The sequence below is a fragment of the Idiotropiscis lumnitzeri genome, chromosome 1, assembly GCF_059441095.1.
Source record: "Idiotropiscis lumnitzeri isolate Australia: NSW breed Sydney's pygmy pipehorse chromosome 1, RoL_Ilum_1.0, whole genome shotgun sequence".
Lineage (NCBI taxonomy): Eukaryota > Metazoa > Chordata > Actinopteri > Syngnathiformes > Syngnathidae > Idiotropiscis > Idiotropiscis lumnitzeri.
In genome coordinates, this window is record NC_142391.1 from 3,122,134 (window position 1) to 3,148,936 (window position 26,803).

Below are 26,803 nucleotides of genomic sequence, written 5' to 3' on the forward strand. Positions count from 1 at the left end.
TCTTTTCCAGCACTAGTTATACATTCAGCTACACTAGTGATGCCCTCTGTCGTACTAGTTGCACAGAAACTCTGACAAGTGACTCATTTTCAGCAACATGTAACTAGTAAAACGTGGATTATTCCAACATGTTAACTAGTGACATATGATTTCCTACACTAGTTCACTAGTGAGAGCGAAAATACACACTAGTTAACTAGTAACGGCTAAAATACTTACTAGTTCACTTGTGAAAGCCCTTTAAGCCTTGATATTTAACTAGTAACTTTCAAAAATGTTACTTGTCAACTAGTGATACTCCAAATTTCCACTAGTTGCACTAGTGAGAAATTTTGACTGAACTAGTTCAACTAGTGAGGTCCAAAATGTTTACTAGTTGAACGAGTGGATGCCAAACTGCTCACTAGTCAACTAGTTACACAAAAAACTAATGAGAAGGTGGGGCAGATGTGTGCATCCAAGATTCCTATTGGCTCTACAGTTAAATGCACTAATCAGAATTCAGCTTTTGTCATTGTCCCACCCACTTTATTAGTGCATGTTTTACACTAGTTGACAAGTGGTCCTGGGGAACTGAAGCTAGTTTACTAGCAGCTGCCTCTTATGGGGTACATGTTGACTAGTGAATGCATAAAGCCAAACTAGTGAAATACTTGCAATCTATTTTGGCCTTACAAGTTAACTAGAGAGGCTCAAAATATTAACTAGTGAACAAGTACATGCTGAGATATCCACTAGTTACACTAGTTGTGCTCATTTTGACCTCTCTTGTTAACTAGTAAACCACATGTATTCTAACTAGTAAAGTATTTGGGTTCAAAGTGAGTCACTAGCAAACTAGTGGCAATTATTTTCACATCACTAGTTCACAAGTGGATGACATTTGTCTCACTTGTCAGGCTCAATTCTGAACTTGTACAGACTTTGACTGAGCATGTTTGACAAAATTGCGCACCAGGTGACATGTGCGCACAACAAGTAAACTAGTGAAATCATCAAATTTGAGTAGTTGATTTGTTTCCCAATTACAACACTATACAAGTTCACAAGTTGTGCCCACATATCAACTAGTAAGCAATTTTGGTTAACTAGTATGATATAAATGCCAGCTAGTATGCAAAAAACATTAGCTAGTACTCCAAAAATCCCCACATGTTAGATATTTGTTGTGCGAGTTGTGCACAGTGCCTCACTCATGATGCATAACATTTAACAAGTAAAAATAAAAGGCCAACATGTAGGAGAAAATTCAAACATGTTCAGTCAAATCTTGCACAAGTTCTTTTCTGTGTCTGACAAGTGAGACAAAATTCCTTCTACTTGTTATCTAGTCAAATAAAAATCAGTGTCACTCGTTAACTAGTGACTCATTGTGGACTCAACTAGTTCACTAGAATGAAAACATGTGTTTCACAAGTTAACAAGTGGGGTAAAAATTAGACCAACTAGTGTAACTAGTGGCTATCTTTGTATTTACTTGTAAACTAGTTCACATTTTGAACCTCACTAGTCAGCTAGTAGGGTTGGCAAGATCTCAACCAGTGTGACTAGTGGACATTTTATGCCTTACTTGTGAACTATTGAGCAATTTGAGAATCTGACAAGTCAACGAGTAAGGCCAGGAAAAAGCTTAACTAGTGTCACTAGTGGACATTTGGACCTTACTAGATGACATGTAAAATGAAATATGTGACCATTGTTGTCTCTAAAATCACTCATACACCAACATGTTCACTAGTGAACTGCATTCAAATGAAGCAGGCGGGACAAGTACTTTGATTGGTCAATATCTTGATGAGATCGCTTGACGCTTTAACCCTTAAGAGCCCAGCCCGTAATACCTGTTATGAAAAGAGTGATTGTATAAAAACATTTCATACTTATGATTAATCTTACTCTCTCTCCCTCTCCACATAGAGGCTGGTGTAAAAATAGGTATGTAGTTATATAAAAGAGAAAACATGTACAATACTTTCTGTGTAGTAAATATTAAGTTTTTAAATATTCCATAATATAAAATACAGTTATCATATGTGACTAATTTCAGACTACCGTATACCAAAATCATGAGCAGTGACTGGTTAGATTATATTATTTTGAAATGGGCCGCCAATAGAAAACCATTGCATTCTTTCCTACTGATCCCCATGACCTAAAAAATGCCCATTAGTTCACTAGTAAGCTCATTTTTGTATCTTACTAGTTAACATGTAAGATAAAAATGCCCACTAGTTCACTAGTAAGCTCATTTTTGTATCTTACTAGTGAACATGTAAGATAAAAATGCCCACTAGTTCACTAGTAAGCTCATTTTTGTATCTTACTAGTGAACATGTAAGATAAAAATGCCCACTAGTTCACTAGTAAGCTCATTTTTGTATCTTACTAGTGAACATGTAAGATAAAAATGCCCACTAGTTCACTAGTAAGCTCATTTTTGTATCTTACTAGTGAACATGTAAGCCCATAAATGCTGTGGGGCACTAGTGTGAAATGCATGCTCAAGGCCATAGAATAAATACTCAAATGGCGTGCCTCGGCAAGCCTTTTCAATATTTATTCAACGGACGCCTTGTCACGATCCTACATTACCCAGGATTCATCCGACATGACGTTTGTTTTTCGGACAGCCAATCACGATACATGATGTGCCAACCAGCGACTTAAGCCGAAGAGAAAACCTTCAGAGGTATTGCAATGTTTTTTGTAAATATTACTCTTAATGTGATACCAAATTTGATTTTACGATTATTTTAGGCGACAAAGTAGTGGTGTAAACGTCAAATGTGTGGTCAATTTATCAAGATAAGCCCTGCTTAAAAACTTGCTTCAACGATTTCGGAGATGTCTGTGTCCGGTTTTGATGGCGGATGGCGGCAGTTCAACGCTCACAGTTGCCGCCGAGAGCAGCTTCATGCCGGCAGGACTTTCTGAAATCTGCCGCTGCTAGTTTTATAGCGAACCGCAAAAGATGAAGATTTCCGCGCATTTGACGCTCACATTTTGACTTCACGGTGTAGTTTGTTCATTGCTCACAAGCTAATAGAGTAGGAACAAGAGTTCAATTAACGTTGGAACATAATCGTTCATTATCGTTTGCTAGCTGCGTTTGTATATTTGAATTATTTTCTTGCCTTCATTACACGCAGTATTTGTATTCCTTTGTAACTGTGTATTATAAATAAGGTTGCGCTATATGTTACTGGACAAACTATAGGTCCTGACTGCTTGGAGACCCCACGGCAGATGAGCAGCTCCATTCGGACCCTTCTGACGGCGCATCTTCTGCAGCACGATGCTGTTCATAGAAGCTAAAGGGTGATCAGCTTCCCTAAATAACACCAGGAGGAGGAGAGACACAACTTCTTCCCGAAATCTTGATAAAAACATCCCGTTTATTCATTGTTAAATTCATTATATATTTCATGTAACTTATGTTTACAATAAAATGTTTTTCAACTGTATTCTGGATATGCATTATCTGAAATTAAGTGGTGAAACCACAACTAATATTTCCTCCAACATCGAACCTGCTCGGTCACATCTTCTGTCTTAAAAAACAAAACACAATCAGTGGCTTCAATAAAGATTGTAGAAACCTCAAAATGCACACACATTCATTTATTTGATATTACACGGTAAGAAGATTGTGTTTTTGTATTTTATTTACTTCCGTTGTTTTTCCACAACAAACAATCATTAGAGACGAGCAGGGGGTGATGTCATCAAGTATTGTAATATTATTTTATTGTGCTGTTCTCCCAAATCCGCATTTACAATACAGATTACAGCATCTTTAACAAATACGCATCAACTTTGAACAGATTCAACAACTGAAAAACCACAGCCTCGTGAAGGCAGAATTAATTGCAGGACTTCTGCATTATACTGCATTCCTTTTATTTTGTATACTAAAAGTGGATAGGAGTGAATTTTTAGCAGTACTATTACCCCCTATGTCCATGTAAATAATAAATATACATCCCCCAGAGAGCCATTCCCTGAGAAAAAATGTTTTATTCTGCATATATACCAAGCAACAGGCAGTAAAAGAAACTGTGGACACTCGGGATCAGGCTTTACAGGGTTAATTTTTTGCTGGGTGGAGCTCCTATAAGAGAACCAATAGGAGGCATACACTCATGGTACTTTCCCGCCTCCTCATTAGCATTTAGCGTAACTAGTGCAACTAGTGAGCAATTTGTCTTTCACTAGTTCTACGAGTGAAAATTTGGACATCAGTAGTTTACTAGTTAATCCAAAAAGACAATTTCACCAGTTAACTAGTGAGCAGGTTGGCATCCACTAGTGCTACTAGTGAACATTTTGGAACTCACTAGTGGAACTAGTTCAGTCAAAATCTTTCACTAGTGTAACTAGTGGATATTTGAGGCATCACTAGTTAACAAGTAATTTTTTTTAGACTCACTAGTTAAATATCAAGACTTCAAGGGACTTTCACTAGTGAACTAGTTGATGTTTATCTTTCACTAGTTAACCAGTGGGTATTTAATTTCCAACTAGTTGTCTAGTGCATGCGATCATAAGTCACTAGTTAACATGTTAGAATAATCCATGTTTAACTAGTTAACATGTTGACGCTTTTGTGACTAACCTGTTAGCTTGTAATACTTTGAACATTACTAGTTTGGTCCAGTGGGCCACTAGAGCATAAAAAAGATGACTAGCTGGGAATTTGGCACTACTAGTGCGCATCTAGGTGTCACAAGTTAGACTTCTACCAGCACTAGTTGAACAAAAGACTCACTAGTTGCTAAAAATGAGTCACTTGTTAGAGTTTCTGTGCAACATGTACGACAAAGGCATCACTAGTGTGGCTGAATGTATTACTAGTGCTGGAAAAGACCGCACTAGTGAAATACACAAATGTGTGATATCAAGGATATGGAATAAATGCTCAAACGGCTTGCCATAGCCATCTGACTCCAGAGAGACGAAACAAGCGTTGCCGGTTTTCCCCACACGAGGGCAGCATGTACCCTTCACAGACACTTCCTTCAGGCCATTTTCAACGAATGGATGTTTTTTTCTTTTTAAGATAAGTACAATCAGCTCTTCTTGCATTGAATTTTAATGGCTGTATTTCATGATTCCACCCTCCTTTTGTGTTGTGGGTCAACTTGACCCTTGAAATTAATAATCATGACAAATGCAATGATGTGGTCATACAAAAATAGTGACTAATCATTGAACCATGACATCAGAAGCAACACACTAAATATTTCCTACTTTTAGTAATAGTTATAGTATTTAATAAGGGGATTTTTGTGGATAATTGTATTCCTCTTGGACACTTTTGGAGAATTTGAGTTAAATTGACGTCAGAAAAAAACGTGAAAGGTAACACTATTCCAAAAGCATTCCACTTTTGGCTGAAACTAACATGGGCCCGGGTCAAATTGACCCGTAGAAAATTCATTGTAACAGGAGTGTTGAATCACACAAGGTCATTTGTTAATTTGTGTCACGTTTTAGCATCACTGCACAGCTAATTACAGTGTTGTATGTTTTGCAGCATTCTATCCATTCTGTGTTAAAAGGTGCATAGCTCTTGCATTGCCATGTATCTTTTATAGAGTCGACATAATATGCATTATTCAGCAATAACACATGGCCCATCTGGGCCCATGTGTGTGTGTTTTGATGCTCAACTTTTTCCTGACGTTTTATCATTTCTCGCCATATCCATCAGCGCTTGAATCACAAAGAATTCCCTCTAAGGTATACAATGTATATATGTGTGCGTGTGTGTGTAATAGTGAGTGCAGATGGCACGTTCAAGATCAAGCTCTTTCATCACGCTCTTGCTCATTAACAAGGATGGGAGCGGTGCCCTAATTCCATAATTCCGTTAAAAAAAGTGAAGGAAGAAGAGGAAGAAGGGATTAGACTATTGTCTGGAAACGAGAGCAAGGAAACAAACAGGGGAGTGAAAATGTTAAAAAAAAAAAGAAAGAAAGAAAGAAAAAAGAATTGAAGATGCGCTGCCATCTGTATTTCTTGGCGTTCCTACTTTGGCTGCCGCCCAAACTGCCGTCTTCCAGGCCAAAAATCCCCTCCTGCCAATTATTGTTCCACATGCAAAGCCAATTAAAAAGAAGGCGAGCTAAAATAATGAAATGATGAATTGGACGGTTAGAGGCAACGTGTTTACCTTATGCGTGATAATAATAAATGATGAGTTTCCTCTGTCGTTCCAGGAAGCACATCTGTTCATTTGTAGTCCCACTTCCTGTTGGAACGCAGCCGTCTTTGCCCTTCACGTGGAGGCAACGCCCCCCTCTTTGAATTATTCTGGCAAATTTTGATTGACATTGTGAGGTACAACTACCTTAACAATTGCACAACAGGTTTGTTTCATATAAAAGCCAAATTGTCTCTTCACTGGGCATTAAAAAAGAAAAATTAGGCAAATATGACGTTAATTCGCCAGGTGCAATGTTTTAAATTCATGACGTCTTGATGCTACGCCGTTCAAAAAAAGTCACGTCACCGTACATGTTTTTTTTTTCCTCAGTATTTTTTTTTACGTGTGTAGATATTTATATTTAGTAACTTGATGACTCACCTTAATAACTAAAATATCAGGATTGGTATCTGCAATTCTTGCCTTGTAATTACTTGATGTCGGATCGATACCTAAAGGAAAACTAATCGTAAAAGGAAGAGGTCATGAAAATGAATTCCAATTTATCAAATTGTATGCAGCAGCTCTGTTATTATTTTAAATTTTTCTTATTTTATTTTAAACTTGGTATCAAACGGCGTGTCAAAGGAAAAGACCAGTAAAATAAGTTCAAATCAGCCCAGAGTAAAAAAAAAAATTGAAGCCGTACGAAACTGAAGTGTTATGCAGTACCTGATGTAAGCAAGAAGAGATGGCTGAGCGTGCTGTCAAGGCTTTTCTGGTGAGCTGTCACAACGCAGAGGGAGCAACACATGAAGTTGGGAGAGGGCGATTTCATTGGAATAATTTCACGCTTTGACGCCGGCTGTCCCGAAAGGACCACGTCGCGGGTCGGATCGCGCCATCGGGTTGCATTGCGAGGCCTGCGGTCAATTGGGAATGAACTTGGCCAGAAATACCACTGCCATTACATTTACAAGTAGACAGAAAATAGAAAACATTTGTGTTTCTTCCACATCCTTCCTTCCCTTGTGGATTTTACAAGGTAAAAAAAAAAAAAGAGCGAGAGAAGAACAACAAGTGGATGGCATCAGTGGAATAAAAGAAGACACGTCTTTTTGTTTGTTGTTTGTTTTAATCTTCCACAGGCTACACTCATTCTCGCCCACCCATCACTGCATCCCACGCAGGACTTTTTAACAGTGATTATTTTTTTTTTTAAATGCTACAAAAATAAGAGGAAACCAGGAAGGTAGTGCTTCCCCCTTGTGTGTGTGTGTGTGTGTGAGAATGTGTGTGCCTAGTATCATGCGCTTTTGAACACAAGATCCGCAACTCACAAGAATTTTGTGGGAAATCGCAATGAAAAAAAAAAAAATTGATGTTAGAACTGAACCAGCGTCTTGTCTTTTCAAAATTCCACAAAAAACGGCCGACATGTATAATAGATTTTCTGAAAATGCCATTTTAAAATAGGTGGTTATTTCCATAAAAATCCTGTGTAAAAAATACAATATATTAAAACAACCTAAAAAAAAAAAAAAAAAAAGTCAGCCTTCTACAACCACAGCAATTTCCGGGCTATAAGGCGCACCTGCATATTTTCGAGGAAAAAAAAATAAATATATACAAGCCGCAGTTTTCTATGTTGAAAAAAAAGAGAGTTGTTTACTGCATGTACAGAACGATTTTGTACTGTGAATGCACATAAAGGTACATAAAATTGTTAAATCGGTGCCTTTTAACACGGCAACAATTTTGCTAATTAAAACAGAACAGACCCAAAAGGAAAAAAAAAAAAAAAAGAAAATCGAGATTTAGCGTATTTTCTGAACTATAAAGCGCCCCTACTGGTGAAAGAAAATTCCAGAGAAAAGCCGCACCGCATGGTTCAAAATCCAGGAAAAAAGTAGCGGTTTATAGTCCGGAAAATACGGTAATTATGGTGTAGTTTTTTTTGTGCATGAAATCCTCCTAAATTCTTGTGAGGTCAGACAGGCTGACGTGTATATCTGCATGTACGTTTTATGTTCACAGTGCTTTGCTCTTATATGTTCACTTCCCGGCAACAAAATTCACACTCCAACCTCCCTCGTCTTTTGACGTTAAACTCGGTCCATGAAGGCTACCACAAGAGGACTGCATGTGTATGTGCGTGTAAATGCGTGTACGTCTGCGGCGCTACCACACACGCCACAGTCCAAGCGCTTCCCTTTTGACTGGTTCGAAGAGCCAAAAGCAGTTTCAATAAGCGTCCGTTGCGGTCCGATTAAGTTTCTTGGATGGTTTCCGGTTGTTTTCACCAAGTGGGGCCATCGGATCTGCCATTTCACAGCCCCTTAAAACCACCACATGGGGCACGACTGCGTGAAGAGAGAGAATCCTCCTGCCGTCTTGTCTTAAAAAAGTCTTGAGAGAGACCGAGAGTGGCGGTAGGGGTGGTTCTGGTTCCCCCCATGAAAAAATAGATCATCAATACAAACAAAGTTGTTCTGAGGGTTTCACAGTGGTCATGCAACTTGAGTGTCGCCACCTCTTTCTCTTCACCACCCAGACCCGAACGGCCGTAAAACCCTACCTCCCAGTCCCGAGAACCTGTTCCCCAGAAACCGCTACCCAGAACCCGCCGCTCACCGGTCTGAGAGAAGTGACCACAGTCGTCACAATACACAAACACAAAGAGGTGGGTGACCAGTGGTACATTCATACAGGAGTAAAGTCATGGTTCCAGAAGTCACCCGACCTGTTGGACTAAGACAAGTGCAGACTGCGCCTGTGCCTGTGCTGAGAGCAGGCGGTGATAAATGCTTTAGTTTAGAAACAACAAACAAGACAAGAACACATCCCACCTGAAAATATACACCTCGCCAGAGCCACCCGGTAATCCTCCCACAGGCTATGGTTAAAGTTGTCATCGTGTGTGCTCACGTGATCTGGATCTGTTAAGTCTACCGCAAGAATTTGATTAGGTTGTAAAAAAAAAAAAATGCAGGCATGGGTACTTGCGCTTCTGGCTTTGGGAGTACAAAAACTGTTTTGTGTGTCCAGGCCAACCTTCTGGATGGATGACAAGTTTAATCATATCCATGGCTACGTCTACCTCGTCACCGGCCAAGAGTCTATAGTCACATCCAAAGAAGATCCTGATACAAGTGAAAGGACATTTCCCAGAGTGCAACATATCCGGTCCACCCTGCAGACTTGCCAGGCCTGGGAAGGGTGTCCGTGGTTGGGCCATGGAGGGCGGGGGAGCGGGGCTGGCAGTGGTAGTGGCTGGTGGTCGCATTGTAGATAAGTGGGGGTGGGGGGGAAAGGTGGATGGGGCGGGTCAAAGGGCTTCCCTGAGGGGGGTGGTGGAGTTTCGAGGGACAGCCAGCCCAGCCCGGCCTGGCCCGGCCGGCCCAGCCCAGTCTGGCATCCCGGGGCAGGAGCTCCAGGAAGAGGGGGAGTGACCGAGTCACAGCCAGGAGAAGAGTCCCAGCAGCAGGCAGGCCAGAGCGGCTACCGGGGCCACAGAGTGTGGTCTCCAACTCGGACCGCCGTCAGTCAGGAACGGCTCCGGAGAATCATATCCCGAGCCATCTGAAACACACAGATGAGAGGCGACAAAATATCCGTTCTGACAAAAGACTGAAAGACAAAGATAAAACGGTTGAAAATGGACTCAACGGATTTCTCAATCTGTCTTGTGTTACTCTTTAACTTTAGATGGGCGCTTACTGCACCTTGCACTGAAAAGTTAGCTGTTAGCAGCTAATCAGATGTTACAGTACTTTAACGCTGAAAAGCTAGCTGTTAGCAGCTAATCAGCTGTTAACTTCCACCACAGCCAATAGTGATCCAGACATTTCCCTGCCTCATCTTGAGAAGTTTACCACCCTGCTTTCTCAAATCCACAATTCGCCTGATCTGCCTGTCAGACCTTCTTCTTCTTCTATTACGCTGCTGTTTGCTTCGTGGCTGACTGGCGATCAGCCAATGGCTAATGCTCACGCTAATGCTTTGATTGTACTATGATGTCACTGATGCATCTATCGCCACACCCCCTACCTATCCCAGGTCCGGATTCAAACCAGTTCCAAACCGATCTGAAGCGTATCGCTGTGTGAAAACATGAGGAGCCGTTGGTAAAACACAACTTGCAATTCTTTGCCTGCAACTGGAGAGGCAAAGCAGAGCAAGACGACGACAGAGGTGGGAGGAGGAGGCGACAGCAGCGGAGCTCTGCGGGGGGTTTAACCAACCTAATTACAGTTTAATCACAGAGACTCGCCGAATCTGGAGCAGAGAGCTGACACACACACACACACACAACCCACTTGGAAATGCACCGTGTCAGTACTTGACACGTGAGAAGGGTTGCAATGACGGACACATTTCTTTCCAGAAATTAAAGCAACGGAATTTGATGTTTCGGTAATTTGGGAGGAAAGGGTAACCATCCAAAGCCCGGAAAGCTGGCACAAAGACCCCCTACCCACCCCAGCCGTTTCCTCCCCCCTGACATGTTCAAAGTGTGTCACCATCAAGGGAGACGAGTTACCAGGCAGGTTCGATGCTGCATGTCGAGCTCGCCTTCAAATCTGCCTCACTGGTAGACTTTCAAAATAAGAGTTGCGTAACAGCTTCCTGCCATCTGACCTACATTCACCGCATTGCTCCACCGGGTTATTTCCCCCCCCCCCCCCACCGCATATAAGAGACATCAAAGACAACACTGGAGAAGCACGGGGGTGGGGGGGTTGGGGGGGGGGTTGATCACAATGAATTATATTTCGATGGCGCTTTTGATTACTATTATAATTGCGTAGACAAACAGCTGTGTTCCTAAACTTTTAATGATTTCCAGGACCTGTAGGTGCCCATCATGATCCTGATCATTTCTGCTTTTTTTCTTTTTTTTTTTAATTTTATTTTGGTTGGGGCCCCCAACCAAATCTGAACCTGGACCTGACCAAACATTCTCCCGGGCTAAATTCTAGCCCACGGGCCATAGGTTGCTCACCCTTGCTGCAAAGCCTTGTCCGGCGGCTTCTCCGCAAATCAGAGCAAAGTCTTTGAGCCGTGCCGTTCAGTCAGACCTTCTTTTAATTTCTCAGCGATAGCCAATCTGGTCTTGTGTGTGCGCGAGTGTGTGTGCGTGAGTGTGTGAGTGTGTATGATGACTTACCAGGAGGTCTGACATACACCTTCAGCTTTAGACACGCTCGGCCCACGTGGTTCGGATGAGGAGACGCTGCAAAGAGATTCGAAGCGACGATTACATCATGAGGGGAAAAAGACATCCGAATCCTCCAAAAAAAAAAATGATCGCCAATGTTTGCATAGACAAAAAAAATGTGACTTTTTCATGAGACTTTCAGTTTTTTTTTTTTTTGGTTCGACAATATTACAACGAAAGATTGATGCCCAAACTGCTATCTAAGATACTTGCTACGTTTTAGGGCTTATTTCTTTGAACCAAAATGTCTCACTTCCTGTTCATTTTCACGCATTTTCCCAAAGTTGTTCCCCCTTCTACAAGCGATTCATCCAATTATTTTTTTTTTTTTGGACTGAACACAACATTATTGTGAACAATCAATTCTCACCACAAATGACTGATAACATAAACAAGTTCCACCATTTGACACAACGCCTCATTAAGTTAGACCATAAATAAAAAGTAAATCACCACTCAGTCATTTGCCTTAATTGGACGCTCGCACCGTCATTAGAGAAGACTTTAACGACGACGCTCATGAAGATTAAACACGCCGAAGCATTAGCATGAATTCCGCTCTATCACCGTCTCGACGATCCACCTGAAGTGACTCCGTTGGGGAATAAAGACGGAAAACCCGCGTGGATCCGAGCGAGCGCTTCTTTCGCCGTTTTAAGCACCGAGCACCCAGCGCCGATTCCGCTGGATGCCTGCAAAAGGAGTGGAAATGTCGAGAAGTAAAAGCGAGTCAGACTTCAAAGGCGAAACCAAATGGAAATCTCCGTCATTAGTCCCACCTGACTCGATGCAAAATGGGTTGTCTCCGGCGCTTTGGACGCAAAGTTAAGGGCAAAATCTCATTAGAAGAGGATGATTTTTCCAGCAACTAGGGCAATGCGGTAATGCTTTGTCGAGAGAGCAAACGGAAGGAAGGTAGAGTACCTGTCTGCGAGCTTCCTAAAACGCAGTGGTGGGCGGTCAAGACCTTCAAGGCCTTCTCTGCTGGCCTAACATAATCAAGAAATCATGATCATATTCTTCACATTAATGTCATATTATATCCTAGTATTGTGTTTTTAGGTTAGAGTTTTTATCCAATCAGAATTCAGCTAGCTCCTGTTGCTAGGCAGATTTCACAATACCAGAAGCACGCATTATTCGTCTGAGGTCTTCAGATACAATCGTGCGGCGTCTGTTCTGTTTCTCAAGGGGGCTTTTACAGTTGATAGACAGTTGCGATAGCCAATCAGATCACGAGTTGATGACTATAAGGCCTTCTCGCTGGCCTTTATACGTTGAAGTTGACGAGCGCGTTTTGTGATTGGTTACTCACTCGTGAAGGGAAGCGATACGCGGAATCAACACATCCGGAAGTCGTAACTGGCGACCGTTTGAAAATCAAAAAAATATTCTTGCTTTTTTTTTTAAACCACAATAGCCGAAGGAGGGAAAAGTGTGGATTTAATTGCAGATACGCTTGCGAGGCCATTTTCAAGACGGACCTTTCAAGAGAAGCTAGGTCGTTCAACACTCAGCCAGTCGTGTTTCTGTAGATTATTTGTCCAGCTTTGGTGTCATAAATGATGGTCCTATGAGGGGGATTTATTCAAGTCGGACTAAGTAGAACTTCACTGAAGGCCGACGTGTGAAATGCACGGCCCGCCACTGCTAAAACGACATTATTACTGTTTAAACGGTTGTGTGTCTTGTTAATTTCCCAAAAGGAAGACATTGTTAATGCCCTTTACTCCAGTTAAAAAAAACAATCCCGCCTCCATCGCAGGGGTTACCTTCCATATACTCCTTTTGCCCGTTTTCATATCGTTTAGGCACTTAATTATTTTTGACGGTCACGAAACACACTACATGTTCAAACCGAGATGAGCCTTTTGGGAAGGAGGATGAGAATTTCTTTTTTTTTTTTTTTTAAAAAACTAAGCAAGGCCGGAAGTGGTTTTTCGTCCGTCCCTTTGATCGTACCTAAACGGGTCAAGTACCGCGTCTGTAGAATTCAAATATATGTACTTGGAGCAGAATGAAATCTTGTAAAGCTGTGCTTGTAGTGGCCCTTTAACTGAGTTAGCCAGAAAGCGAGCGAGAGAGACCTGCGGCTATTTGTCCAAAGCGGCTAATGTATGTACAAATGTTTTTATGGCTAAATAAAGATATTGTGGCTTTTATCCGCGCCCTTTTCACGAAAGGAAGCACCTCAATCACAGCTGGTTTTGTTTCTGGATTTTGACTGATTCTGCAAGGCCTACAGGATATTGTGTTCTAAACATATAAAAACATGGAGCCATGATGCAATGAAAAAAAAAAAGGCTAAGACGTATAAGTACGTCTTCGGGAGGCAGAGGACTACATCTATAAGTCTTATGGATTGAATGACTTATTCAGGTGTGTTTTGTAGTCCGGAAATTACATACGTGGATGCAAAAAGGAAATTAGCCAGCTAATATGCTTTATTATAATGTTTATGAATTCTGAAAACTTCTGAAATTACTCATGGTTAATGAAACCTGAGAGAATTAGGAAAGGCGTAAATCAGATTAAAGACGTGACAGTCAGTAATCTTTAACAAGAACTAGGCTGAGAAACGGATTTATTTATGAATGAAAGGCCTTAAGCCTGAGGGCAGCCATCTTACGTTGCCACAGTCACTGACAAGTGACGACTTCAGGACAGTTTTCACTAAAAACACGTATGAGTGCGCGACGATGGACTCGCATCTCGCTATGGCAAGTCAGCGGCAATTAGCTCATTCCATAAAAATAAGTCCTCTTTTAATTCTTCTTCAAATTTACACTGTGACTACTGACTGACTACTGTGCCACCACCTAGTGGTTGGCAGTGCAATTACACCCCAAAGGCACAACAAAATAGAGTCATGAACCCCCGGAAAAAAAAAAAAAAATCCACAAAATACCTTAATTATTAATTAATTCATACATTCACTGAATTATAATGACACAACCGGTGTGGCCTGACCCCTCGGTCAAATTCTACTTTTGTTGCGTTCTTCTCTAAAATCTTATCAGCTTTCCATCGCGCTGCTTCACTTTCCCAGCACATCCACAATCGCGACGTGTCCTGAAAGCCCATTGAGAGTCACTCAGCCTCATCAGAGGGCAGCTGGGAGAACAGAGGTGGGGAGGGGCCGAGCTAACCTGTCAACATGTCAGCCACATGACGAACACACACACACACACACACACACCCACACACCAAATCGAGGCACCTGGTCATGAATCACCGGGAAAAATCAATGTGTTTTTTTTTTCTTTTATCGGAATACAACAAACGCACACACTGAAAAAAATGCTGCTGTTGCACATCAATAAAGACCTGTGGGGGTGTGTGTGTGTGTGTGTGTGTGTGTGTGCACGCGCATGTCAGAGAGCAAAGTGCATGTCTGCTTGTCAAGATGATGGACACGGCCTTTCACGCACTCACAATCACTTGACAACTGACCCCCGCGACTCCCCCACTACTCCTGCACACTTTTTTTTTTGGAATATGCCCGAACCCCTCGGGGATCCGGGTAATACAATGCCAAAGTCGTCGACTATACAACTCCAGGGGGCCCACCAGGCCAATTGGAAACAAAAGAGTGTGTGTGTGTGTGTGTGTGTGTGTGTGCGCGTGCGGACTGGGAACAGCGCAACCAGGGCATCAGGTGGTTATCTTTGCAACACTCGGCACTCATTCATATGTAACAAATGAGAGTTAACGTTTGTATGAATTTGGTTTGTTTTTTAATTTGTAGTATTTGTCTAAATTTAGGATTTTTTTTTTTTTTAATTTGATGATTATTAATTTGCTACTTTACACCATTTAATTTTTTTTTCATTTTCCAGTATTGGCATTTATTTTATATCATGACTGTTCGGTGAGAAAAAACATGTCCAATTTAGTAATTTATTTGAATTTTTATGTTAATGAGATGAAAAGTAGGAACTCCACTGATGAAAAAAATGTTTCAAAATCTGGCAAAAAAAAAAAAAAATTTACAAAAGTGCCATTTTGGATTTTCCGTCCCTTTTCCATTCGATTTATTTAATGATGTGAATTTTTCTGCAACATACTCAAATGAATAAATGAAAATGATTAAAGATTCAAATAAATAATTGATGTGTACCAATTGACGTATAATGTTCCCATGATTATCAGTTATTCTGTTCCATTGGGTTAATTATTTTTTTATGAATATGCCAGAGCAAAATTATGGTAATTTACCTCCATTGACATTTTTATGAATTTGCGTAAGCTTTGTGCTTTATTTCCACGTTTTTCTTGATGTAGGAATTTCTTTTTTTTTTTTCCCCGCCGTTTTGAATGGACAGTGCATTTGAAGCTCACCAGACGTTTTGGAAGCGACGTTGAAGTGCTTCCAAACAAGTGCTGAAATCACTCCATCCAAAAAAACCTTTTCAAGTCATTACCCCCCCCCCCCCCCCCCCCGTGTTGCTGTTTTCTTGTGGCACATTTGCAATTGACAGCGTGAAAGACAGCGGAGGGTGGGGAAGGGGGGCGGGGGGGGGGGGGGGGGAGCGGGACCCCCATTTGTGACACGAACACCTCTGCTGTTAAAGCGCATCAACGGCGATAATAAGAAAATGATTACAAACCGAGGAAAAGCAGCCATAGAAAGAAAGATGGCCGCCGTGTTTACGTCCTGTGAGTGCCGAGTAGCTCGTGTTGATTGCGTATTTACATAATGTTTACAAATGCATGCAGAGCGGCGGCGTGCATCACAAACACACTCGCGTGGCACGCGCGCACACGCGCGAGCATTTTCCTCGTGTGGATCAGCCAAAAATGTCTGCGCAAGGAAAAATGTGCACATCGGGGGGGATGAGAGACTCAAGAAGAGTCGATTTTTCAATTTTAGTTCTCCGGTTTGTCTCAGTAGGACCCCCCCCCCTTTGAATACAATATTATACAATCCAACTTTATTTATATTATTTATATAGCGCGTTTCACACTCTAAGATTCTACCATCCAAATAGCTGAATTTGCATATTTGCTGTTCAAATACATGTCAGCGACTCAAAGTGCGACAGTGAGCCGCCTCGCCTCACCTCTGATTGCGCAATATCTCACGAAATGGGTTGAGCGGACGTGCAACTGGCAAATGTCTGGCTTCACGTCTCCAATAAAATGTTCCCGGACACCTTAAATATGGATTCCAACTTTTCATCGTCAGACTAATACATTTTTAGGGAGAGTTTGGAACAAATTTTTTATTTTTTTTTTAAAATCACATTTGTTCAAACTGTCTGGATGACTCGACAGTGGAAAATTATCTATGAAAGAAATCTTTCGATCTGGACCATAAATTATTATTATTATAATTATATTATCATCATCATCATTTATTATTATTATTATTATTGTTATTATTATTATTATTACGAATACTAATACTAATATTACTACTACTACTACTAATAATAATAAAAATTAATAATAATAATAATAATAATAATAATAATACATACACTCTAAAAACATTTGGGTTAAAAATAACTCAAAATTGGGTCAGGCAGTCGCTCCAACCCAAAAAATTGGGTCAAATGAATAACCCACAAAATAACCCAACAAAAGAATTGTGCTGTTTTGTACAAGCCCCCAAAAATTGTTGCGTCAGTCCCTTTTTGACCGAATTAGTGTTATTTTTAACCAACTGTCTTTAGAGTGAACACACACACACGCACACACAATATTTTGAGCGGCGGCGAGCGACGTACAGATGTAGTAGTACTCGTGTCCAGGCCTGAACTCGAAGCCCAGCGAGAAGGGCGTGAAGAGCTGGAACTTCTCAGAGAACCTGAGCGGCCCGTCGGCGCCGCTGGGCCGGTTGCACTCCCAACGCTTGAAGCCGCGCAGCCGGTGCTGACAGGAAGTGTAGCCCTCGTGGTTGACCATGAACAGGATGTAGCGCTCCATGCGGCCGTGGTTGGGCGGGCCCTCGTAGTAGGGGCAGTAGATGTCCAGGTAGTCGTTGATGTTCACCGCCACCCGGTATTCCCCGTGCCAGAACCTGCAGACACACGTCATCGCACTCTGGTTAGTTCTGAGGTGGCAGAAAGCCAGCACATACAATCAACTTTTTTTTTTTTTTTTTTTAAATTGCATTGCAGTGACTCGTATGGTGTAAAAATCACGTTTGTGATTGCGGCTTGTTTTTATTTATTTTATTTCACGGTAGCAGCTCTTTCAACGATTATCATCTGTGAACCAGTTAATGACAATTTCTTATTTTTTATTTTGTGATGTCATCATATGAATTACGGTATTCGTATTTGTATTTTATTTATTTTGATGTTTTTCCATATCTTCCAATATTAGAATTAATGTTACAATTTAATTACACATTTTATTTTATTTTTTGATGTCATCTCTTTCTACATGTGTATAATTTATGCCGCAATCCAATGTATTAAAAACATTTTTATACATGAATATTATATGATTTGCAATTTCAATTATGATCATTAATTTACTCCTTTAAATTGAATGTGGACGTGATTGGATGATTTTGTATATTTGTATGTATTATTTTTCGTAGTATTTAACATTTCTGATTCCTCTAGAAAAAAAAAAAAATCCAAAGGAAAAAATGCTAAACTCAGTTGTGAATTGCTGATGACGCTTTGAATTGTTTTCTTTGTCTTCTGATTTTTATTTTTATTTTTTCGTGCACTTTTGAGATGTTCCATTGTGATGTATTTCCATATATCCTATGGGAGCAAATTCTTCCAGATTTTTAAAAAAAAATTTTAAGCCGTTTCCTTGCTAACTGAACACCATGCCAGAGTTCACACTCTGCTATGAATGCAACCGGCAGCTCCAGGTTGCGTCAATAAACACTTTCAAACAAACAACAAGAAAAAAACCCCAAAACAAAACAAAAAAAACCTCAGAGCAGCCAAACACACCGGTGGAGGCTTTTGATTAGAAGAAGAAGAAAATCAATGAGGATCCCTTGCGGCAAAAGTTTGCACAGTTCAGGGGTAATAAAGCGAAATATAGAAAAAAAAAACGTCAGCAGGAAATCTCCCACGATTTTAACACATTTTAATGAAAACTGAGAAACTCTTTGAAGGGCGTTAACGGGAATCCGACCGAAGGGTGCCAGCGACGGAAATTGTTTTTTAAATGGGAATATGCGCAAAATAATCTTGGCCATCTTTGATTTGATCACCTCGGGAAGTTAAAAAAAATGGTTAGCAGATCGCAAAATTGGGTCTTTTTTTTTTTACTCTAAACTCATTAACATGGCGGAGCTCAGGAAATTCAAGCGTTACGAGCAGCTTTTGATTCATCAAAACATTTGTCACGTTTAATACACTGCAATGAGTGTCACAAAAGGTAAAAAAAAGAGTGATGGCGATTATTTAAATTTACATTACAAGTGGAAAGGCAAAGTGATGACCTCATGTACGTACACACATACACACACGCGACTAAATACTACTACTAAATAGCGTTTCAAGTTTGTGAAATGTACAATTTGTTACATGAGCGTCAATTTGGAAATATATTCCTTTTCCATCCAAACCACATTTTCATAATGTTTGGGATGGCACTAAAGCAAGATTATTAGCCTCAAATCCACTGTTGTGCACAATATATAGTTCCCAAAAGGATAATTTTCTTAGTTTTTGGGGGCCAAAATAAGGTGAAACCAACAACCCATGTTTCACAGCTGATTACTAAGAAATTGAATAAGGGTAGAAAAATGTTTTTTGTGTGATAAAAGAAGAAATTTAAATATTTCATTTAGTAATTTGTGTTTACATGGCCATAAGACACAATATTTTGTGATCTTAGAACAGGAGTGGGCAAACTTTTTTGGTTGACGGGCCACAATGGGTTGTAAAATTTGACAGAGGGGCCGGAACAGGAGTGTTTTGGTCACCTCACCTCATTGGATCAAAAAAATAAATTACATTTTAAATGAAAGTGAACAAAAGCATTACAACAATATTTGTCTTGTACACACCACAGTATTTAGAAAATAAAACATTAACAAGGTTTATTCATCTCATTTTTTCAAGATTGGCGGGCCGGATTAAAACGTTTAACGGGCCGCAGGTGGCCCCCGGGCCGTAGTTTGTTCACACTTGGCCTAGAACGATATCAGTCAGAATGCTTGAAATTTGCTGGCACTCAATACGTTTTTTTTTTTTTTTAATGGCTGGCATTGAAAGAGTTATAAAAAAACAAACATTTTGGAAGCCCACAGGAAATCTTCAGCGTAAAATTTTTGGGCCCATTTTGGGTGGTCTGCCAAACATTTTATTTGAATGTAAATCCATTAAAGTGGATTCAAAATGAAAAACAAATTCAGATTTTCCCGAAAACACCCCTTGTGATTTTCAAATACACAAAGACAATTCTAACCATCAAATTTTAATGGATTAAAAATAATAGTTGGACAAAAAAAAATTTTTTCAACGCATCCAGTATGGGTGAAAATAATTGCAGGTAAATTGCTTCCTCCATTCTTAGTCATTAATCAGAATCGCTTGCTGCTACGCTGTGCCGCACCTAACATTATTTACCACACTAGATCAAGTCGGCAGGCAAAGAAATACACCAGTGAAGGTTCTTCTCAAATAAATTGAGTTCTTTTTTTTTTTGTATCCTTGACAGCCATTGATCGGCCAGGATGGAGACATCTCAGGTCTGCTTATTGGGCTTTCGGACGAATTATCCTTCTAAAGAAACGACGGTCGCGGCTCTCCCGGAGGGCGAATGGTGGAAGTGAGTTGGATGTGAAATGAGCGCCTTCACGCCTCGCCGGGCGAATCGTAAAGGGGAACGCGGCAATGGATCATTTGGAGGCATTGATCCGGCCGCCGGGAGCTGGGCTCAATCCTCTCGGCGCTCCCAATCAAATGCCATTAAACGCACTTTGGGGGGAAATCTGCAAGGAAGGAGAAGCGAGCGGGACAATAGAAGAAGAAGAGAGGATGAGGGTGGCGGGATAATGAGATTGCGTGCAATGTGAGAAGAGAGCAGATGGGATAAAGGTTGTGAGTGCGGAGGGTTGTCGTATTTTTTATTTTTTTTTTCCCCTCATCTCATTCGTTTCAATTTGTCTTGGTTTCCATTGCGCCTGTTGATTGTGATGTGTGCAAGTTCGCAGCCACTTAAGAGCGCAGTGCAGTGGACTGGATGAAGACGCCTTAGCATCGGTCTTAATTTCAAGTCATTTGTAATACAATACTAGAAATTTCGTTGTCAGACCACAAAGAATAAGAATTAAAGCACCGCCGAAAGGCCGAATGGAGCAATGATAAGAATTAAAGCCTTTCTCATCAAAAGTATTTAATTGCCAGAATAATGATAAGAATTAAAGCACAAAATAATGATAAGAATTAAAGCACAAAATAATGATAAGAATTAAAGCACAAAATAATGATAAGAATTAAAGCACAAAATAATGATAAGAATTAAAGCACAAAATAATGATAATAATTAAAGCACACAAATCGGTATGTATACGCTCAAATAATGATACTGAAAAGGCAATTTTATTCATAAAACAAAAAGAATGATAATAATAAAGTTATACGAGTCACAGTAAATCTTCCAAAAAGCGACTAAATTGGTGCAACAGGAAATATTAATTAAGCCAGCCAAAAGGTGGATTTACAATTGTTGCTACAAGTAGAACTAAAGACATTAAAAAGGTGATCATATTATATTACAATTGCAAATAATAATTACATTGATTAAATAACAAATAATATTGATTAAATAACCAAAAGGGTGAATTAATTGTCTGGATCCTCCCCAAAAAAATGGAGAACCGGTAAGTAGGCGCGTGCGCCATCCCTCGAGTGCGTGCGTGTCATTCAGAATTTCATGCAACAGTCGTTCGACCCGGAAAAAAAAAACACGGGAATGCACTCACACTTAAGCGGCGCTCATGTGTCATTAGCATGGCATTCTTTTGACGTATACAAGTGTTTAAAGCTTGCATCTCCACCGCCCCCCTTGCATACTTTGGGTAGAGCCCTTTTAGTTGAGCCATCGTTAGCGGTAGAAGCTAACCTAGCTAACGGCTGCGTCAATTCTTGCCAAACTTACACACATGAGCTTCAAATGTTGAAAATCATTCGCTGAGTTGCTTAATCTGAGCAGTTTGTTCACTGAAAGTTGGTGGCTAGCAAAAGAAGCTAACATGGTCTAAATGTGCACTCAAAACTTCTTCTTGTCCAAGGTCACAAACTGATGAGCTTCAAATGATGAAAATCATTCGATGAGTAGCAGAATCGAAGAAATTTGTTAACAAAAAGTAGGTGGCTAGGCTAGCGCAAGAAGCTAATTTGGTCTAAATGTTCACTCGGAGCTCTTTTTGTCCAAGGTCATAAACCGGTGAGCTTCAAATGCACAAAATCATTCGCCAACTAGCTTAATCTGAGCAGTTTGTTCACTGACAGTTGGTGGCTAGCAAAAGAAGCTAACATGGTCTAAATGTGCACTCAAAACTTCTTCTTGTCCAAGGTCACAAACTGATGAAAATCATTCGCCGAGTAGCTGAATTGAAGAAATTTGTTCACAAAACGCAGGTGGCTAGGCTAGCGCAAGAAGCTAATTTGGTCTAAATGTTCACTCAGAGCTCTTTTTGCCCAAGGTCACAAACTGATGAGCTTCAAATGTACACAAACATTCGCCAACTATCTGAATCCGAGCAGTTTTTTTCACAGAAAGTTGGTGGCTAACAAAAGAAGCTAACATGGTCTAAATGTTCACTAAAAACTTCTTCTTGTCCAAGGCCACAAACTGATAAGCTTCAAATGAACAAAATTAGTCATTGGAGAACCAAACCAAGAGACGCTAACCCAAAAAAGTCCACATATATCTTGACTTGGGAATTGACCAAGAAACAGGTAGCAGAGCGCGTGTTTGTGTGCGCGCGTCATCATCCCGGTCTCTCAGCACGACTGGGATCAAAGGCTCTCGCTTGAAGATGTGGATGTTTATCACACCTGCCTGCCAGCGCACGAGCACATCCACGTACACACCGGCCCTCATCCTCTCCTTGGCCGCCACTTCGCTTGATCTCCCGCTGCCACTCGCACTCAAGCCAACACAAAATGTTAGTGAGTGAACTCCCGCTATTTCCAAGGGTTAGAGACCAAGAGCCGCCGGGAAGAACACAAATTTCTAAATATTGATCGTTTAAAACCCAAATGTTTCCCAAACTAGGATTCCAAAATACTTAAATATCATTTCAAACGCACCTTACATCACCCTTCAAAATAGAGAGCGTATAATAGGTCGGTCTGATTTCAAAAGGAGACGAGACAGATTACAAGGAGATCCAGAGACTAACGGCTCGGTGTGAGGACAACAAACTACAGCTGAACGCTACAAAAACCAAGGAGATCGTCATCGACTTCAGGAGGAACAAGACTGGACCACCCCGCCCTCTACATCAAAGGCGAGTGTGCGGAGAGGGTCCACACATTCAAGTTCCTGGGAGTCGAGATCTCCGATGACCTCTCCTGGACACACAACACCACCGCAGTGATAAAGAAGGTCCACCAGCGTCTGCACTTCCTGGACAAGAAGCTGCTGCTGGCCTTGCTGCCGGCTGACTTACTGTGTCTCTACCTGGCACAGCGGCTGCACTGAGGCAGACGGAGTGAGACTCCAGAGGATTGTCAAAACAGCGCAGAGGATTATTGGGTGCCATCTCCCCTCCCGGCTCACAAGATCATCAAGGACAATACTCACCCGAGCTCACACCGACCTGTTGCCCTCTGGCAGGCGCGACAGGTGCATCAAAACAAAGACTAGCAGACTGAAAAACAGTTTCTTCCATGCTGAACTCTCGCACAACACTACCCTTACTTTTTAGAGTTGCAACATAATGTGTTTTATTTATTATTTAATTTCTTACTTATTTTCTATTTTTTTATTTAATTAATTTGATATTTAATTCAATTATTTTTTTATATTGCACTGAAAAGGGGAGCTCTCCAATCTCGTTGTACACTGAGTACAATGACAAGAAAGGGCTTTCTGATTCTGATTCAAATAGGTTTGTGTCTCAGTGTCCTTGTGCGCTAATACTTGTGCTAGCTACTTGTGTCCTAGCTGACTTGTGTTTTTGTCTCCTTGTGTCATAGTGAACTTGTCTCATTTTGTCCTAGTACACTCGTGTACTTTTCTACCTGTGCTTCTTATGTTTGGGCACACAGAAACAAGTACGCCGGGACATAAGTAGGCAACTGCACAAGGACACAAGAATGCAAGGACACAAGCAGGTCTACTAGGACACTAGGGCACAAGCAGACAAGGACACTGGGACAAGGGTAAACAAGTCTGGCAGGTCAAGTATACAAGGACACATGTAGTAAAGTACACGGGTCAACTCTGACAAAAACAGACAAGGACACTTGAACACAAGTAAACTAGTCGACAAGGACACAAGCAGAAAAGCAAACTGGTCTACAGGGACACAAGTATACAATGACACAAGAAGAAAAGAACACTGGTCTACGATGACACTACTAGGACACAAGCAGACCAGGACACTCTGACACAAACTAGTCTGCAAGGACACAATTATAGTAGGTCAGAAGTAGACAAGGATACAAGTGTACTAAGTCAAGTACACAAGGACAAGTCCACTCCTAGTAGACGAGAACACTAATCTATGAGGGCACAAGTATACAATTACACTCGGACATAAGACAAATAGACTAGGAGACATGTCCACCTGACTAGAACACATGTACACTAGGACACAATTAAACAAGTACCCTAAGACCCAAGTCGACAAAAGTGCACAAGCCTCTTTGGAGAGAAGGACAGACAACTGCACTAGAAGTCAAGTACAAAAGGATACTAGGACACGAGTAGACTTGAATCCAAGGATGCTATGATACAAGAATAATCTTTTCTTCATATGCTGAGGCAACTTATTTAAAGAGGACACGAAAACAATAAATGTCACATTTTTCAGCAAGGGAGGCCCGTACAGGAACGCGCCAACCCAGTGCTTCTCAATTATTTTCTGTTACGCCCCCCCCCAGCGAGAAGAAAACAACTCGCGCACCCACCCCTGCCACCCACTCTCCACCGCAACTATAAATAATAGCATTTTCTTCACAAAACAAACCTACACAGTATAGTTAATACTGGCTGCGCACAATGGGCAAGGAGAGCGCCACTGCCACCTACTGGAGTGGATGTGCAATTACACTTTATTGTAGGACGGCGCGGGAAAAAAAAGCATGTGCCCCAGGTTCACACGCGCCCTCTCAGCACCGCACCGCACCCCCCCCCTGTGCAAACCTAACAATGAACAAGCGAGAAGAAACTAGCGACTATGAAAAACTTGTGAGTGCAAATATTGTTATGTTTACTTTTTGAGCAGCGACTCTATGAAATAGAAAGAAAAAAAAACTTTTTCAAACTCTTCCAATGAAAACTCAAGTGCTGATAGAATTATTTAAGGTTTTGGAACACCTCATTTTTGTTCTCCAGCTGACAGCAAAAAAAAAAAAAAAAAAAAAAGTTGGTGAAGTTGGACATTTGAGTGGTGGCTCTGCAGGCACAAAACTCCTGCCGGGAGCGACCGGCTCAGCGTTCGTGGCGCTGACAGTAATGAGCATCACTCTCGCTCTCCCAAAATGTTGCTGATGTATTTGCCGATACTGAAACACAACAGGCCCTCCCATTTCCACTTTTTTTTTTTTTTTGTGAGGGGGGGGGGATGCAAATGTTGATCTCGTTAGTGTTTTTTGGCAAGAAGAAGAGCGGCCGCAGGCTGTTTTTTGTCAAAGTGTGTTAGTGTTTCATTGCCGCCAGCGCCTGTCACTCTCTCCATGTCAATTAACTTGCAACGCTTTCATCTCATCCTCGACATCATTTACTCGCTAATGGTCTTTCTTCCTCCTCGCTTACCGACTGCGCTCGCTCATCTCATCGCCGTCTTTTTCACGCTGTCGCTTCCGCTATGTGACTCGTCATTATCCCCGCTGTCCGAACCCTCCAGCCTTGTTTGATTTTATTACGTGTTCGGCTTGCTGACCAGTCTGGAATTTTTATTTATTTATTTTTTTTTTGGGGGGGGGTTCCTTTTTGGCTCATAAATTATTCACCTAATTTGCGCCGTTGGTGTGAAATTTACATGGATTTTTTTTTTTAACCCTTTCCTATTGCAGTTTGTTGGCAGAATGTGCATTTTAGAAAGCAACCTAAGAAATAAAATATTCATGTTAAATTTAAATAAGTTGAAGCCACCATCCAGAAAAATCTTATTTAAAAAAAAAAACTACCTGAGAATGATTTTATAGCTCATGTGCCACTTAATTTTTTTTTTAAGGTACAATTTATTCAGAGAGCGCAAGAGCGATGTATAATATAACAAAAATATGACAAAAATATTCCCTAAAAAGTTCAAATGAGAACAATAGCACTGGTTACGAGTAAATGTTAAAGATGGCTTTATGTGTCCCTTACTTTGACACTAACTTAAAAAAAACTCGCATGAGATTTTTAAAATATTTTTTTTTTGTTTTGGACCTATTAAAGCATGTGCAATATGGATTTCACCATGCTTTGTCATTTATAGCTATGATATTTCAGAAAAGAATCCACATATTGCTCACAAATTAAATATATGAACAGATTACATATTATTTTTTTTTTTTTGGGGGGTTAATTTATTATTATGATAAAAATCGGATGTGCTACAGAAAAACAGGCCTGATTTGGCAGCAGTGCGAAAAAATTAAAAAAATGAATTAAAAAAAAAAGTTTACTTGCATCTTTGAAAAAAAGAAATGGCAGTTTGGCCAGCGATTTCCAATAAGGCCATTTTTGTTTCGAGGAAGGCATGCACGCATGTCATTTTCCTGTGTGTTGCTTTGCCATTTTAGACCAACTTTGCTGCATGCTTTCAATGTGGAAATGGTAGCACCGGCTGGTGAACAAACAAAAAAATTAAAGTCATCCAAAGAGGAAAAAAAAAAAAGAAAAACACACAAATTACAATCTGCTGAGTGTCTTTCGAGTTAGATGAGAGCAACATTAACAGCTTCAAACATCAATTTCTTTCAAACATCGCCCACTTAACGCAAGAGTGGACTTAAAATACCGCGACAATGTCCACTCCCGACAAGGTCAGATGTCACCCGATGGGTGCATTTGGGGTCGAAGGGGTGAGTTGGGTTGTATGGAGGCTACACTACACCCCCCCCCCCCCCCCCCCCCAGCAGGTAAACACTTAACGGAACAGACGAATAGACGACTACAAGCATCCAGACAAAACAGACGAGAGCGGAGCAGACACCACGCGTCTGCGGGAGTCTTCATCACGGTCAAACACGGGCAGGAGCGGATCGCTATCGACAAGATTGCCTCGGAGCGAAGCAAAGACGAGCTGATGGCGGCGTTCCAAGATGGGAATTTAAAAAAAA

General features: G+C 40.9%; 1 protein-coding gene across 1 annotated transcript in view; it reads right to left on the reverse strand.

The window, feature by feature from the left end:
- Positions 1 to 8,036: 8,036 nt before the first annotated feature.
- efna2a (ephrin-A2a) overlaps positions 8,037 to 26,803 on the reverse strand; it is a 67,300-nt gene continuing 48,533 nt past the window's right edge. The window contains exons 3-5 of the mRNA XM_088312312.1: positions 17,102 to 17,394; positions 11,319 to 11,384; positions 8,037 to 9,730 (exon numbers count right to left, since the gene is read on the reverse strand). Coding sequence (XP_088168438.1) covers positions 9,606 to 9,730; positions 11,319 to 11,384; positions 17,102 to 17,394 — 484 coding nt within the window. The 3' untranslated portion in view covers positions 8,037 to 9,605. The remainder of the gene's footprint in view (positions 9,731 to 11,318; positions 11,385 to 17,101; positions 17,395 to 26,803) is intronic.